This window comes from Zophobas morio, unplaced genomic scaffold (genome assembly GCF_036711695.1).
Source record: "Zophobas morio isolate AGI-343-1 ecotype UQ-CSIRO unplaced genomic scaffold, CSIRO_AGI_Zmor_V1 ptg000026l, whole genome shotgun sequence".
NCBI classification, from domain to species: domain Eukaryota; kingdom Metazoa; phylum Arthropoda; class Insecta; order Coleoptera; family Tenebrionidae; genus Zophobas; species Zophobas morio.
This window is the reverse complement of record NW_026972131.1, coordinates 2,255,930-2,274,115: the sequence shown is the minus strand read 5'-3', so window position 1 is coordinate 2,274,115 and position 18,186 is coordinate 2,255,930. Positions and strand designations below refer to the sequence as shown.

General features: G+C 32.5%; 1 protein-coding gene across 1 annotated transcript; it reads left to right on the top strand.

Moving 5' to 3' along the window:
• The first annotated feature begins 15,176 nt into the window (after positions 1-15,176).
• LOC135136617 (homeobox protein ceh-1) lies at positions 15,177-15,879 on the top strand. The gene is made up of 3 exons (XM_064065980.1): positions 15,177-15,390; positions 15,526-15,614; positions 15,667-15,879. The coding sequence occupies exons 1-3, from the start codon at positions 15,177-15,179 to the stop codon at positions 15,877-15,879; spliced, it is 516 nt and encodes a 171-aa protein (XP_063922050.1).
• Positions 15,880-18,186: the final 2,307 nt, after the last annotated feature.

Genomic DNA, 18,186 nt, shown 5'->3' with positions numbered 1-18,186 from the left:
TATTATATAAAACATTGGGTTTTATTTTAATTCTTGACGGTGAAATTCACAATTGGTTGATTATAAACATGTCTATTTCACATTCGCGGAACCAAGTGAGCGCATAAAACAAATGCAGGTCTGTAATGTTAAAGTCGATGTAAATAAGCGTGCCACCCTTATGTTTCAACCGAGTTTTTCCTTTAACAAATTTTGTGTCTACCACATTGGGTTGGTTGGGGTGTAATACTAATAATAAGTGTTGCCTTTAATTTAATCAATAAAATAAATTGACTTCATTAATTTTTTTGAACCACCTCTTAAAAAAATCTAAAAAATATGAATGGAATGATAAATCACAAGTACAAACTCATCATATTTTTTGCATTTTAGATAGGATTTATTCAGCAAAATTTAAGGGTGACGTCATCAATTTTTTTAGGAGGGATGAACAAATACATTTTGAACAAAAGTTTATCATGCTTATAATAACTTTAAAATATTCCCAAGATTTCAAAGCATTCGGTTTTCTAATTCCTGATTAAATCGATAAAATAAATTCACGCCTTCATTAATTTTTTTGAGTCACCCTGCATATGCAAATCCAAAAATATGATTGGAATGATAAATCACAAGTACAGACTCATCATATTTTGTACATTTTAGATACGATTTATTCGGCAAACTTTTGAGCTGACGTCATCAGTTTTTTGTAGAAGATAACCAAATATATTTTGACTAAACATTTATTATGCTCTTTATAACCTTAAAACATCTGCAAGATTTCAAAGCATTCGGTTTTGTAGTTCCTGATTAAATCAATAAAATAAATTTACGCATTCATTAATTTTTTTGAGTCACCCTGTATATGCAAATCGAAAAAATTTGAATGGAATGATAAATCACAAGAAGAGACTCACCATATTTTGTACATTTTAGATAGGATTTTTTCAGCAAAATTTTGTGGTGACATCATAAATTTTTTAGGGGGGACGACCAAATACGTTTTGATCAAAAATTTACCATGCTTATGATAATTTTAAAATATCTTCAAGCTTTCGAAGCATTCGGTTTTGTAGTTCCTGAGTAAATCAGTAAAATAAATTTACGCTTTCATTTATTTTCTTGAATCACCCTGTATATGCAAATCCAAAAAATATGAATGGAGTGATAGATCACAAGTACAGACTGATCATATTTTGTACATTTTAGATATGATTTATTCGGAAAATTTTCGAGCTGACGTCATCAAGTTTTTGGAGGGGATAAGCAAATATATTTTGACTAAACATTTATTATGCTCTTTATAACCTTAAAACATCTGCAAGATGTCAGAGCATTCCGTTTTGTAGTTCCTGATTAAATCAATAAAATATATTTACGCATTCATTATTTTTTTTGAGTCACTCTGTATATGCAAATCCAAAAAATATGAATGGAGTGATAAATGACAAGTACAGGCTCATCATATTTTGTACATTTTAGATATGATTTATTCGGCAAACTTTCGAGCTGACGTCATCAAGTTTTTGGAGGGGATAAGCAAATATATTTTGACTAAACATTTATTATGCTCTTTATGACCTTAAAACATCTGCAAGATTTCAGAGCATTCGGTTTTGTAGTTCCTGATTAAATCAATAAAATATATTTACGCATTCATTAATTTTTTTGAGTCACCCTGTATATGCAAATCCAAAAAATATGAATGGAGTGATAGATCACAAGTACAGACTCATCATATTTTGTACATTTTAGATATGATTTATTCCACAAACTTTTGAGCTGACGTCATCAAGTTATTGGAGGGGATAAGCAAATATTTTTTGACTAAAGATTTATGATGCTCTTTATAGCCTTAAAACATCTGCAACATTTCAAAGCATTCTGGTTAGCAGATTAAAAATTAAATTTCAAAATGTTGTTTTATAATTTTGATTTTTTTTCCAAAAATCTGGACGTTTCGGGTGAAAAGTCGATTCAGAGTTGTAAACTACATGTGTAGGACTATGTTATTTTATACAATTGAAAACCCATTTACTATGTACAATTTTGAAGTGACGTCATCGCATTAGTAGTGGGGATGATTAGACAAATTTTGGTTAGCGTTTTACCATCTACATGATATTCTTAATATAAGTACAAAATTTCACAACAATCGGTCGAGTACTTTCGGAGATTATCTGTCTAATAAAATCCGGGACAACAGACGGACAGACGGACAGACGGACGGACAGACGGACGGACGGACAGACGGAAATGGGAGACCTATTTCTTCGTCTTCTAGGGGTCATGAAAGATCGAGAAAACGTAAAAGTAGAGAGTCGGCCGACGGACTCGATTACAATACTTCCTTTGCTTACGCTCGGGAAGTAAAAAAAACATGTTTACTTACCATGTAATAATTAATTATTGCACGTATTTATATATTATGACCGAGACTGCTGACAGTGTAGCTTCCCTAATGTAAACGATACTCTTCGACAAATAAAAGCGCATCCGAAATCCCCATTAAAATTTAATACCGCATGTATTATGCCTCTCTGTCATGCAGAACACAAGTTTAAGCGATGCGTTTAATCTCCGACAACAACAGTAACAACAACAATTGTACCATGATCTCCTTAATTCATGTAATGTAATATAACACCGCAGGAGGTGCAGAATAGAAGAAAGCCGACACTGCAATTTGTTTGCCAGCAAAAAGGGTACCTCCTATGCGGCTCGTGCCTTAACCACTACCATTACTCAATATTTTTCCACAAACAAGCCGACATTCTAGCGACTGTGGCCTTAAAATCTTCACGCAACATTTCTTTTGTATTGTGAAGGAAGCACACAATGGTAACTGTTTATTACAAGGATGACAACTTTCAAAGCTGAAATTTTCGAATCTTGCACGCGACCGGTGCGATGTAAGAATTAGACTTTCCTATTTGTTAATTAATAATAATAATAATTTATTGACGGGAAACCTTTTTACAAAATATAAACCTGATTATAATAATACAAAATAAAATAAATAACCAATATAAATCCGAGATTTTTCAACTTGAATAGAAGCAACTGGTTTACCTAATGGAACACTTTGGAAAAATCGGTGTATACCGTAGCAACTTGTACCTTATAGGCGAAAGCTTTAGTAAGATAACTATAATACTCTAAAAAATTAGTTAAAGGGGACCTGTTTTTGAAGAACCCATCATGCTGTTTGGAAGAAATAATAGAAGAAGTCATCCACTGAAGTTGTTGAGACACAATAAAATCCATAATTTTCACACATTACCACTCTTTACACATTCTTGAAATTTCATTTCATACGAAATTCCGTTATTCTGTTTTCTGTCATTGGCAAATTTCCAGAAAACTTCGAACGATTTATTATACTATTGCTAACACTCTCAACGTATAAATTATCGAGACTTTGATTAAGTTCTTTGCAGCGGCCACGTAAAGATTTGAAATATTGGTAATTCTCAAATCTACCCGATTGTTTGTAGGCTAAATAAGCTTCTTGTTTCTTACGACATAAATTTTTCAACTCGCTATTGAACCATCTATGCTTCCTTTCCTATATATCTATTAACTTGAATACGTTTTTTCCGAATATATAAATCCATGCCTATAAAAATAACGTTATAAAAATTAGAGACTTTCTCATCTAAACTAAGGCTATTGAAAATATTCTCTCAATTAATAGAGGCATAAAAATCATTAAGCAATTGAGAATTATCATTTGGAAAATCATAAACTAAAATGATACTAATAATCAAGAGACCAGCAATATGGAATATGATGAACAGTATCCTTCAAACTAAGGTCTTCTGTAGTACCAACAGGCAAACCATCGATATTAGAAAATACAAGATTCAAAAAAATATTAATATTATTTGGAATGTGTTTCATTTGACTCAAATTCAAAAAAAAATAACCAATATAGAATGTTTATGGTCACGGAGCAAAATATTCGCTAGAATCGGTTTGAAATGAGAATTTTTGAAAATTTCTAAAAATTTCGATATTTCAACGGTCGATTCTGGGAAAACGGTTGCAGTTTTCAAAGAAACGAGGACGGAAATGAGTTCTAGAACTCGAAATCTACAAGAAAATGTATTTAGTTAAGTTTCGAAAATGTCAAAATTTGGCCGAAATTTGAAGAAGGGGGGACCATTGAAAAAATTTCACTAAAAAAAAAGTTGTCTAAAAATTCTGAAAAAATTCAGGGATGTGGATCTCGATTTGCTGATTCCAAAACTGTAGAATGTTTATGGTCACGCAGCAAAATATTCGCTTGAATCGGTAGGAAATGACAATTTTTGAAAATTTGTAAAAATTTCGATATTTCAACGGTCGATTCTGGGAAAACGGTTGCAGCTATCAAAGAAAGTAGGTCGTAAGTCAGTTCTAGAACTCGAAATGTACAAGAAAATGTATTTAGTCAAGTCCCGAAAATGTCAAAATTTGACCATTGGAAAAATTTCACTAAAAAAAAGTTGTCTAAAAAATGTGAAAAAATTCAGGTCTGTAGATCTCGATTTGCTAATTCCAAAAATATAGAATGTTTGTGCTGCCGGAGCAAAATATTCGCTAGAATCGGTATGAAATGAGAATTTTTGAAAATTTCTAAAAATTTCGATACTTCAACGGTCGATTCTGGGAAAACGGTTGCAGTTATCAAAGAAACGAGGACGGAAATGAGTTCTAGAACTCGAAATCTGCAAGAAAATGTATTTAGTTAAGTTTCGAAAATGTCAAAATTTGACCGAAATTTGAAGAAGGGGGGACCATTGGAAAAATTTCACTAAAAAAAAGTTGTCTAAAAATTGTGAAAAAATTCAGGGATGTAGATTTCGATCAGCTGATTCCAAAAATATAGAATGTTTATGGTCACGGAGCAAAATATTCGCTAAAATCGGTATGAAATGCGAATTTTTAAAAATTTCTAAAAATTTCGATGTTTCAACGGTCGATTTTGGGAAAACGGTTGCAGTGACCAAAGAAACGAGACCTGAAGTGAGTTCTAGAACTCGAAATGTACAAGAAAATGTATTTAGTCAAGTTTCGAAAATGTCAAAATTTGAGTTTTTTGTATACGTAGTTTTCTTTTCACAACAAGAAACATAAACGATGTTTAAAATGGTAAATTTTTGTTAGGAAATATGGACTTTTCAATTATGCTCCGCCCCTTGGTCTAACAACGAATGAAAAATTCATCATTATCCTTTGATTTTATTAGTATTTCTTCCAACAATAAAAATACTTGACATATCAAATGGTAAATTTGAGGTTAGAATTATGTTTCAAATATCGTGTTGTCGAAAATAGGTACACATTAAGAAAAGGAGGCCAACAATTAAGCCCCACCCCACCCGCCCCTATCTCACTTGTGATGAATTTTTTATTCGTTTTCAGTTAGAGGCGCGGACAAAATGCATATTTTTCTACAAAAATTTACCATTTTAAACATGTTTTATGATTCTTGTTGGGAAAAGAAGGCTACGTATATTGAACAAAAAAAATGCAAATTATAATAATAGGCATAAATAAATAGATAACAGTGGGCTATTAAACCACACTTATCTAGAGGAACTTCACATGTTCTAAACGACATAAATAGAAAATTTCAGTTAAACTACTGTAATTTCTAAAATTTCCAAAAACATCTGTCACAATACTTTCTGGTGTATAAATAATGTTAAAAGAAAAAATAAAATATTAAATCACGGGTAAAGTTTTCAAGATATGTATTTTTATGGAAAAAAAGGTCATATTAAAAAATCACAATTCTGGTATTTTTAACAATAGGATTTTTTTTTCAAATGGGACATCCTGTATTTTATAACATTTTCGAACTTTATTCTAAATGATCCTTCTTTTTATGTCAGGTTTGCTGGATTCTGTACTAACAACAATTCCAAAAACAATTGTTAGTTAATGCGTTAAATCTCAACATCTGATGATAAAAATGTTCACGTGGAAATAAACCGACATTATATGAACTTTAATCTCTGTGCCAATGTTGCTGTCGTTTCGAATAAATTTATTTTAGGTCGTAATTCAAAAAATCCTCAGAATCAGAGTTTCACTTCCTTGCACTTTATTTTACAAAATTTTTACTCGATAATATTTAAAGATGACGACGATAAATACAAAATTTCAGGTAATCACTGCTGTGATTTCTAAAATTTTTAAATACGTCTGTTACAATAATTTTTGATGTAAACTAAAATATGTCACAAACAAGGGGTTAAAAGTAAAAGTAAATCTACAATCACGGTTCAAGTTTTCGTGATTTTTGTATTTTTATAAAAAAAATAGTCATATTAAAAGTCAAGACTGATTTTGGCAAATAACATACCTTCCAAAAAAATAGAGGGTGCTTGGGCGGGGCTAGTATTTGATAAGATAGGACTGATTTTAGCACTGTTCACATTTTCTTGTAGATTTGGATTTCCAGAAGTCATTTCCGCCTTCGTTTCTTCCGAAATTCCTACCGTTTTTCCAAAAATTGCATATTAGCAATCTGGTACCATTGGTTGATATCATCATGTGCAAATACGTCACGAATGCCAAAACCATATTTTTTATTACTATTTACGTACCACCAGATATATCATCAGCTGACATGTTTTCTTTTACTGAAGCACTTACACCGATGTTATTAGAACATTCTGTTTTTATAATAGGTGATCTCAACCTGCCACAGTTTTCTCTTGACCCTAATCGTCACATTGCCTGTGCAAAAACTCGCTGTTTTGTTGATTTCTGTAACCTCTTAAACTTAACTCAGTTTAATGGTGTTGTTAATCGCAATAACAATATCTTGGATTTAGTTTTATCAAATACAAAATTTGAGACGACGGTTCATCATGAGCAATTCCCACTGGTTAGGGAAGATTTGCATCATCCTGCGCTATCAATAAATACATTTATTGAATTTCCTGATCCCATACCGTTTCCTTCTGCTACTAATGTAAGATACAATTTTCGTAAGGCAGATTACATCAAACTCTATTCTGATTTATTAAATGTTGACTGGTCATTTCTAGATGCACATAATGATGTTAATGTAGCTTTGGAAAAGTTCTATGATGTCGTTTATCAAATTCTTGATAATTCTGTTCCGAAAGTTGGAAATCGCAATGAAGGCAACAAGTTTCCTGTTTGGTATAATAAAAAAATAATACAAAACATCAAAATGAAGCTATACTATAGGAAAAAATGGAAATGCTCCGGATGCTATAGGCATTATGCAGAATTCAACCGCCTGCGACGACTGACCAAACTGCAAATTTCTGATGCTTATAAACTGTTTACCCAAAAAGCTGAGCAGTCTTTGCAAAAATGCCCCAATGATTTTTGGAAATATATTCATCTTAAGAACAAAGAAACGAGAATTCCTGGCCTGATAAAACATGATGATAATGTATATCGTAATCCCTCTGAAATTGTTAATGTCTTTGCAGGGGTATTCTCAAAAGGTTTTTCTGGCAAAGCAACGTATCAAATTGAAGACATCTCTTCTAATTTACCAACAATCTTTCTTTCAGAAGTTACAGAGGGTCAAGTCTTAGAGAGTATACGAAAACTTCCAGCCGGACAGACATGTGGTAATGATCAACTACCTTCTTTTCTAGTAAGAGACTGTCAAGGAATTTTCGCAAAACCTTTACAGAAAATCATAAACTTGTCGATTCGTTATTGTGTATTTCCTGAAAAATGGAAAAATGCGAGAGTTGTGCCAGTATTTAAAAATGGTGATCGCTCAGATGCAAGCAAATACAGACCTATCTCAATCTTATGTAACTTCGCTAAGGTATATGAACAGCTACTCTACAACAGTATATACAATAGTGTCAAGTCATATATTTCACAACATCAACATGGATTCATGACTAACAGGTCAACTGTTACCAATCTAGTCTGTTTAACGCAATCTTTGTGTGAAGTTGTAGACAAGGGAGGACAAATGGATGTCATATATGCAGACTTTTCCAAAGCCTTCGATAGCATCGACCATGACATCCTCCTACAGAAGTTGAGCAGCTTTGGATTTTCTTTGAAACTTATGAACCTGATATCTTCTTATCTGTTTAATCGTTCGAATTTTGTCTTTTTTAATGGGTTTGAATCTGATAATTACGTGTCAACATCCGGAGTTCCACAGGGGTCTAATCTTGGGCCCCTGCTTTTTAACTTGTTTATAAATGACCTCCTAACATCAGTAAACTGCAGCACACTCGCTTATGCAGATGATATCAAACTTTTTTGCCCCATCTACAATATTGAGGATTCGGCTCGCCTTCAAAGAAACTGGGATCACTTGGTTTGCTGGAGTGACTTTAATAGACTTAAACTGAATTTTGATAAATGTTATGTGGTGTCATACACAAAGAAAAAACATCTTGTTCAAACCAATTACATCATAAAGGGATGTCCTCTGCAAAGGAAGGAGTATATTAAAGATCTTGGAGTCACTTTTGACTGCAAACTGTCATTTGTTAATCATATAGATTCTGTTTCTAAGGCTGCGATGAAAATGCTTGGTTTCATTATGAGGAATGGCAGAATATTCAATGATATCATGGCGTTGAAAACCCTATATTATGCCTTTGTTGTCAGCAAACTAGAATATGGCTCGATAGTATGGTCGCCATTGTATCTCTCACATCAGCTTCAACTGGAAAGAGTCCAAAGAAAATTCTTAAAATACATCTCCTTCAAAATTGATGGTATTTATCCGGAAAGGGGAATTGATTATAGTTCACTAGTGCAAAGACATGGATTCAGCTCATTGTCTGACAGGCGTGGCTTACAATGTTCGAAGTTTATGCTAAAGCTCATCACTAACAAGATTGACTGTCCATATATTATGGGTTATGTAAACTTTCATGTCCCGAAATATGCATCACGTTATGTGGAGACGTTTCATTTGGTAACACCAAGAACTAATGTCATGAAGAACTCGCCAATGACTAGAATATCATGTTTTGCTAACATCCACTATGATGATATATTTCATATTGCACACTAACTGTAAATTATTTTGTATGTATTTCACTCATATTAAGTCTTTTCACAATTTAATTAATTAATTCTTATTTTATTTTACATATATATTTTGTTAATTGCATTATACTATGCAGAATGTAGGTATTATACAATGTATTGTCCTGTAAATGGTGTACACTGTTGGGCAATAAATGCTATTATTATTAAAATCACCAATTGAAATTTAGCAATTTTTACAGTTTCGTCAAAATAGCTCGCTATAAAATTTTTGTAGATAAAAAAAGAATTATTAATATTTGTTTCACAAAAATACTGTTGTTTCAAGAATGGACTTTGTGGTTTTTATAGATTTATAAAAATGTTTAAAATTTGTTTATCTGGGACATTAGAAAAGGTAGGACAGGTCAATCCACGTTAGGTCAAGTCAGGTCAGGTGCATGAAATAAAAAATAAATTTTATAGCAAATAGTAAGTATAACAAAAAAATATGATTAGCCTTTTTTTTACTTTTTTCACATCCTAGATTCTATTATTAGTATCCACTCCTACTCGACGGAAGAATACGATTAGCCCCGCCCACCCACCTCGCCTCCGATTTAGTGATTGATTTTATCCGATTTGAATGATCTTATACCGAACAGAAAATAAAATTAGTCGTTAGAATAAGGACAGGAGGGGGGCAGTACTTGCTAAGCCAAAACTCATTTTGGCAAATGACATACCTTCCAAGAAAATAGAGGGTGGGTGGGCGGGGCTAGTATTTGATAAGATAAGACTGATTTTGGTACTTTCGACATTTTCTTGTAGATCTGGATATCCAGAAGTCATTTTCGCTTTCGTTTTTTCGGAAATTCCTGTCATTTTTCCAAAATCGCTAATTGAAATTTAGCCATTTTTACAGTTTCGTCAAAATAGCTCTCTAGAAAACTTTTGTAGATAAAAAAGGAAATTATCAATTTTTGTTTCACAAAAATACAATTGTTTCAAGAATTTACATTGTGGTTTTTATATATTTATAGAAATGTTTCAAATTTGTTTATCTGGTACAATAGAGAAGTCAGGACAGGTCAGTTCACGTTAGGTCAAGTCAGGTCAAGTGGATAAAATAAGAAATAAATTTGGAAAAATTTCACTAAAAAAAAAGTTGTCTAAATATTGTGAAAAAACTCAGGCCTGTAGATCTCGATTTGCTGATTCCAAAAATATAGAATGTTTGTGCTGCCGGAGCAAAATATTGGCTAGAATCGGTATGAAATGAGAATTTTTGAAAATTTCTAAAAATTACGATATTTCAACGGTCTATTCTGGAAAAACGATTGCACTTATCAAAGAAATGATGGCGGAAGTGAGTTCTAGAACTCGAAATGTACAAGAAAATGTATTTAGTTAATTTTCGAAAATGTCAAAATTTGGCCGAAATTTGAACAAGGGACCATTGGAAAAATTTCACTAAAAAAAAAGTGCTCTAAAAATTGTGAAAAAACTCAGGGATGTAGATCTCGATTTGCTGATTCCAAAAATGTGAAATATTTATGCTCCCGGGGCAAAGTATTCCTTAGAATCGGTATGAAATGCGAATTTTTCAAAATTTTTACAAATTTCGATAATTCAACGGTCGATTTTGGGAAAACGGTTGCAGTTATAAAAGAAACGAGGCCTAAAGTGAGTTCTAGAACTCGAAATGTACAAGAAAATGCATTTAGAAGTTTCGAAAATGTCAAAATTTGGCGGAAATTTGAAGAAGAGGGGACCATTGGAAAAATTTCACTAAAAAAAAAGTTGTCTAAAAATTCTGAAAAAATTCAGGGATGTAGATCTCGATTTGCTGATTCCAAAAATGTGAAATATTTATGCTCCCGGGGCAAAGTATTCGTTAGAATCGGTATGAAATGCGAATTTTTCAAAATTTTTACAAATTTTGATATTTCAACGGTCGATTTTGGGAAAACGGTTGCATTGATCAAAGAAACGAGGCCTAAAGTGAGTTCCAGAACTCGAAATGTACAAGAAAATGCATTTAGAAGTTTCGAAAATGTCAAAATTTGGCGGAAATTTGAAGAAGGGGGGACCATTGGAAAAATTTCACTAAAAAAAGGTTGTCTAAAAATTCTGAAAAAATTCAGGGATGTAGATCTCGATTTGCTGATTCCAAAAATCTAGAATATTTATGCTGCCGGGGCAAAATATTCGCTAGAATCGGTATGAAATGCGAATTTTTCAAAATTTCTACAAATTTCGATATTTCAACTGTCGATTCTGGGAAAACGGTTGCAGTTATCAAAGAAAGGAGGCCGGAAGTGACTTCTGGAACTCGAAATGTACAAGAAAATGTATTTAGTTAAGTTTCGAAAATGTCAAAATTTGGCCGAAATTTGAAGAAGGGGGGACCATTGGAAAAATTTCACTAAAAAAAAAGTTGTCTAAAAATTCTGAGAAAATTGAGGGATGTAGATCTCGATTTGCTGATTCCAAAAATCTAGAATGTTTATGGTCAAGGAGCAAAATATTCGCTAGAATCGGTATGAAATGCGAATTTTTGAAAATTTCTAAACATTTCGATATTTCGACGGTCGATTTTGGGAAAATGATTGCACTTATCAAAGAAATGATGCGGGAAGTGAATTCTAGAACTCGAAATGTACAAGAAAAGATATTTAGTCAAGTTCCGAAAATGTCAAAATTTGACCATTGGAAAAATTTCACTAAAAAAAAAGTTGTCTAAAAAATGTGAAAAAATTCAGGCCTGTAGATCTCGATTTGCTAATTCCAAAAATATAGAATGTTTATGCTGCCGGAGCAAAATATTCGCTAGAATCGGTATGAAATGAGAATTTTTGAAATTTTCTAAAAATTACGATATTTCAACGGTCTATTCTGGAAAAACGATTGCACTTATCAAAGAAATGATGCGGGAAGTGAATTCTAGAACTCGAAATGTACAAGGAAATGTATTTAGTTAATTTTTGAAAATGTCAAAATTTGGCCGAAATTTGAACAAGGGGGGACCATTGGAAAAATTTCACTAAAAAAAAAAGTTCTCTAAAAATTGTGAAAAAACCCAGGGATGTAGATCTCGATTTGCTGATTCCAAAAATGTGAAATATTCATGCTCCCGGGGCAAAGTATTCGTTAGAATCGGTATGAAATGCGAATTTTTCAAAATTTTTACAATTTTCGATATTTCATCGGTCGATTTTGGGAAAACGGTTGCATTGATCAAAGAAACGAAGCCTAAAGTGAGTTCTAGAACTCGAAATGTACAAGAAAATGCATTTAGCTAAGTTTCGAAAATGTCAAAATTTGGCGGAAATTTGAAGAAGGGGGGACCATTGGAAAAATTTCACTAAAAGAAAAGTTGTCTAAAAATTCTGGAAAAATTCAGGGATGTAGATCTCGATTTGCTGATTCCAAAAATATACAAGAATGTTTATGGTCACGGAGCAAAATATTCCCTAGAATCGGTATGAAATGAGAATTTTTGATAATTTCTAAAAATTTCGATGTTTCAACGGTCGATTTTGGGAAAACAGTTGCAGTGATCAAAGAAACGAGGCCTGAAGTGAGTTCTAGAACTCGAAATGTACAAGAAAATGTATTTAGTCAAGTTCCGAAAATGTCAAAATTTGACCATTGGAAAAATTTCACTAAAAAAAAGTTGTCTAAAAAATGTGAAAAAATTCAGGCCTGTAGATCTCGATTTGCTGATTCCAAAAATATAGAATGTTTATGGTCACGGAGCAAAATATTCGCTGGAATCGGTATGAAACGCGAATTTTTTTAAATTTTTAAAAATTACAATATTTCGACGGTCGATTCTGAGAAAACGGTTTCAGTTATCAAAGAAACGAGGCCGGAAGTGAGTACTGGAACACGAAATGTACAAGAAAATGTATTTAGTTAAGTTTCGAAAATATCAAAATTTGGCTGAAATTTGAAGAAGGTGGTCCACTGGAAAAATTTCACTAAAAAAAAGTTGTCTAAAAATTCTGAAAAATATCAGGGATGTAGATCTCGATTTCCTGATTCCAAAAATATAGAATGTTTATGGTCACGGAGCAAAATATTCGCTAGAATCAGTATGAAATGAGAATTTTTGAAAATTTCTAAAAATTTCGATATTTCGACGGTCGATTCTGGAAAAACGGTTGCAGTTATCGAAAAAACCAGGCCGGAAGTGACTTCTGGAACTCGAAATGTACAAGGAAATATATTTCGTTAAGTTTCGAAAATGTCAAAATTTGGCCGAAATTTGAATATTATAATTCCTCAACAATAATTCTTCATTTGACATTTTATCACACAACCAAATCTCAGTAATGATAATAATGCCATAAACGCAACAGTTAACATTTAAAACCAAATCATTAATCCCATTTGGAAACCCATCCGCATTTAGATAATAAAAGTTAATTACTTTTTTGATAAACCCTTTTTTCTTATTTTACTATAAGTACAATTACAGAAGCAACAATTCAAACAAGAGAAAATTCTTATACAAAAAATGTATGATACTTGTGTTTTACACATTTTGTCAATAAACAACATTTTAAGCTTATTGTTAACACTAATGCAACAATCACTATTCTTAATGATATAATTTGCAAGGTCTTCACCGTGACAAACTTAAAACGGTGTTATTAAAAAGTGGAAAAAAGCAATTACTTAGGCTACAATCATGACCTACTAGCGTTAAGTGCAAAAAACGAATTGTCTTGAAATTGTCGCCTAAAAATGTTGCTGAACTATCATAGACACATAACGACAAAATAAACTGCATATATTTATATTGTATGTAATGATTTCTACAGTATGTATGATACCGATGTGATGTATGTACCTAAGCAACGACGGGTAGCAACCAATTCACTCACAATCGACAGCTACCGCTCGGCTGCTTCTGTTCAAGGGTATCAGTTACAGACTAAATGAATATTTAAATCAGGTGGTAGCTCTAAATAATACAACGGAGTATTAGGTTTACATGAGAATCAGACCACCAGGCTCGTCCTAATGCTCCTGTAATAACGAATTAATTACGATTGCTTGAGCAGCATAATGAAACCACAAGTTTTTGGCTTCCGTATAATCGCCCGTGATGGATTTATCTTCCGTTCGAACGCACGTCACTCTAGTCAGAGATTTTAGATATTGAGTTTCTTTACAAAGTTCCTGATCACCTGATCACCTGATCTATTCGGTAATAATCATTTTGTTGATACCGATAAAAAATAATAATAAACATTTTTTTAATAGAGATGATGTTTTTTGGACCTTGGAGATTTACGGCTGATTTTTTTTCTGTTTAATAAAAAACGACACCGACAGACAGACAGACGGTAACGGGTAACCCATTTATTCGTAAACGTCGAAGTAGCTAGTCGCTTAAGCTTGGGAAGTGAAAAATTGTACATATTATTAATGTTATTATGTATGTACAATTTAGTAGTGAAACAAATAAAAATAAAAAAAATCTCTTTCAACGTTATAAACAAGATAAGTAATTTCCAAAAAGAAAAAATAGTTCAAATTTTAGGGATTTTTCAAATATCAACATATTGCAAGTCTTATATACACAAAAATTATAAAAATATTATATATTAATGCAAAAAAAGAACAAACTAATTCTCATACACCATGAAGAATTTTAACCAGACAAAATTTGTATATTTCAAGCATAATTTTATAATATTTCGATGTAATTTGTTCGAGTTGGTTATTCAGAGCTTTATAGAACTCATTCTTTGAAGCAAATAAAAAATAATTTCTCTTTAATTTGACTTGTTGAAGCACTTTTATCATTTAATGTGTGCACTCTATCAAAGTACGTATGTTTAAATAAAATGTATTGATATTTTAACGAAAAAGGGAATTAAGGCGTAATATGACAAATTTTCAATTCAATATTATTTATGAACACGCTGAAATTCGAAGAACTTCATTGGTTAAAAAGATGTAACAGGCCGTCCTTTGTCCCTTCGACAACCAGTAAGCTACTGATGTTAGATAGGCTACTATTTTACGCATAATTACCCAAAGATGGGATCTGCCCAAATGCATCCACTGAAAAGAGTGGGGAAGTATAAAATAAGGGTAACTAACTGGTTTGTAAACAGTGGTTGTTAAAAGTGGATAAATGTATTACCTTTTGTATACACGTGATAAAACGTTTTGTTTTTGTATTAACAATGACCGCTCAAAAAGAAATAAATAAAAGTGCTAACGATGCTGCATCACACAGTTCCGATTTTAGTATAGAACATATTTTAAACAGAGCAGGAAATAGTTGTTCGAGTAGTGATACTAATTTAATTGTTAGTGAAAGTTCTACAAGTGCTAGTTTATCACTGGACGCGTACACTTGGCTAAACTGCACCAGATACTGTCCACCGAAAATTCCACGTAAGTTCTTTTGGAATCACCATAAAATGTAGTAATAATTTGTACCTGAAATAGGAACCCTGAAGAGGTGCGGTCCCCAAAAACGGCAACTTGGACGTCATCCGCGTATTCCCTTCACTAGTCATCAACTTTCAGTTTTGGAAGAAAAATTTCAGCAAAGTCCGTATCTCAGTAGCGAAGAGGTTATTTTACTAGCTAGGCGACTTCAACTAGCTGATATTAGAGTAAGTTGGTGCTAAAGTTTATTTGAACCGTAATATCAACATGTCATTGTAGGTAAAAATTTGGTTTCAAAATAGAAGAGCAAGAGAAAGACGAGAAAAAATGCACCATATAAATCGCGCTGGTTCAGAAGTTGTACAAAGTTCTACCACGCCGAGTTCGCCTAGATCTAGTCCAGTTCCCCAAGTGCTCAACTTCCTGCCTGCTCAAGCATTATTACAAAGTCATTTAACAGAATGTTTACTTCCAGTCAATCACCAGATTTAGGCAACAAATTTTACAATCCTTACCATAATTCCATAATTTATTTATTATTCAATGATCATTAACAGAAATCAACTGTTCCAAATGTGTAAATAAATTTTGTAAATAAACTAAAAACGTAGTTTTATTTTATGATTGTAGTGATCGTTTGAGTAGAAAATTAATAATTATGTCAACTGTGGAATAAAAACTTGTACTAAATTCTGGTCATAATTTAACTTGATTTATAATGAACTATATTTAGTAAACACACGTTTCACTTCCAAACAAACTGACCTAAAAATGTTCTTGATTTGATAATCATAACACAAAATATTTGTTATGACAAATTTATTGTAAAAAAAGATCTCACTTATTTATCTGTTTAAATCCTCCAAAAATTGATGACATGATCTCAAAATTTTGCTGAATAAATCGTGTCTAAAGTGTGCAAAATATAGTTATGGTTTATAAATGCAGAGTTAATTCGTTTATTTTATGCTTCCGTACCCTTTCATTCATTACACAATGTTGAAAATGTACATTCAATTAACATTACTTAATAAACAAATAAAATTTGCAATTTTCGACTTTTTGATAACTTATGTTCAGATACAAATGACTAGTCAATTAATTCGTCATAAAATAAGGTCCAAAAGAGGTAAGGTTACCCTCCCCAAATTCTACAGTTATCAAAATTTAGCAAGATTGTAAATAGTTGGTAAACAATCCGATTATCCCCAGGAAAAAAAAATAACTGTTAGGTACGAAAAATTGCTCTAAATAAATTGACTCAGTCATTAATTTTTTTAGACACCCCGTATAAGCAGATCTAATAAAAAATCTAAATAAAAAATTTTAATGCAGTGATAAATCACAAGTATATCATCAGATTTTATACATTTAAGATAGGATTTTGGGGTGGCGTCATCAGTTTTTTAGGTGGGATGAGCATATACATTTTGATAAAAATCAATTAAATACATTCACGCATTCATTGATTTTTTTTAATCACCCTGTATATGCAAATCTACAAAATATGATTGAGATGATAAATCTCAAGTACATACTCATCTGCCTAATAAAAATCACTTGCTCTATTTATAAAATTTTGACCTGTACTGTATACTGCTAGGGGATAAATAAACATATTGTGATTAAAATTTTATCATGCTTATCATAACTGTAAACCATCTGCAAGATTTCAAAGCATTCGGTTTTGTAGATTCCGAATTAAATATCAAAATGTTGTTTCCTAATTTTGATTTTTTTTTCCAAAAATCTGGACGTTTCGGGTAAAAACTCAATTCGGAGTCATAAACTACATGTGTAGGACTATGTTACATTATACAATTTTTGGTTAGCGTTTTACCATCTACATGATATTCCTAATATAAATACAAAATTTGACAACAATCGGCCCAGTACTGTCGGAGATTATCTGTCTAATAGAAATACGGGACGGCAGACAGACGGACCGACAGACGGAAGCGGGAGACCTATTTCTTTGTCCTCTAGGAGTCATGATAGGTCGAGAAAATGCAAAAGTAGAGAGTCGACCGACGGATTCGATTACAATACTTGCTTTGCTTACGCTCGGGAAGTAAAAAAGAGTAATCCAGAAACATGTTTGTCAATCGATCGACAAAAGCTATGTTTATAAATCCGCCATAATAGTATTTTTAGGATACTGCTTTAATAACTAATGATTACATAGTTACAAACGAGTCCGGTAACTAAAATTTACCAGCCTTTAAGCCAGTAGTATACCCAATTTATTATCTGAACAAAACATTTCACTTATTTACATAAATATTAAAAGTAAAATTACTAATATGACTGAAACAAATATTCGCTGGTAACAAATTAATTTCGTTACCCCGTTGATCTTTCTTGGGGCTTGCATGACATACAGAAGATAACTCGGTAATTGCAACAGATTCATTTCCGTTAGATGAACCCAAAATTTTCTCCGCAATATTTCTTTTGCGTATGGTGGAATCTTCTAAGTAACTGCGTGCAACGGAAGAAGATTACCATCCTCCGTGTAAACCTATATGTCGTCCCGGTATGACGCCTATGGGTTTAGCGAGGCATTTCTAGTATATGCGACGATGATGGGTGATGTTCGTATAAAGACCAGCCTGGAGCGGGTTACCGGAAGTCTCGATTGCGGCGTCCAGAAAAACCTCGAAGCGGCGTTCGCGATGTATCCAGAGGAATATATGGCTTTAAAAAGAGGCCACCGTCGGGAACGAGGATTATTCAGCGGAGTCGAGTCCAGCGATTTTATTCACTAATCAACGTAACAAGATGTTCCCGAAGATTTTC

Coding starts and splice junctions, on each gene's coding strand:
- LOC135136617 (XM_064065980.1), top strand. CDS start 15,177: ATGACCGCTCAAAAAGAAATAAATAAAAGTGCTAACGATGCTGCATCA. Junction 15,391..15,525: donor CTGTCCACCGAAAATTCCAC/GTAAGTTCTTTT, acceptor ATCAACTTTCAG/TTTTGGAAGAAAAATTTCAG. Junction 15,615..15,666: donor TTCAACTAGCTGATATTAGA/GTAAGTTGGTGC, acceptor ATGTCATTGTAG/GTAAAAATTTGGTTTCAAAA.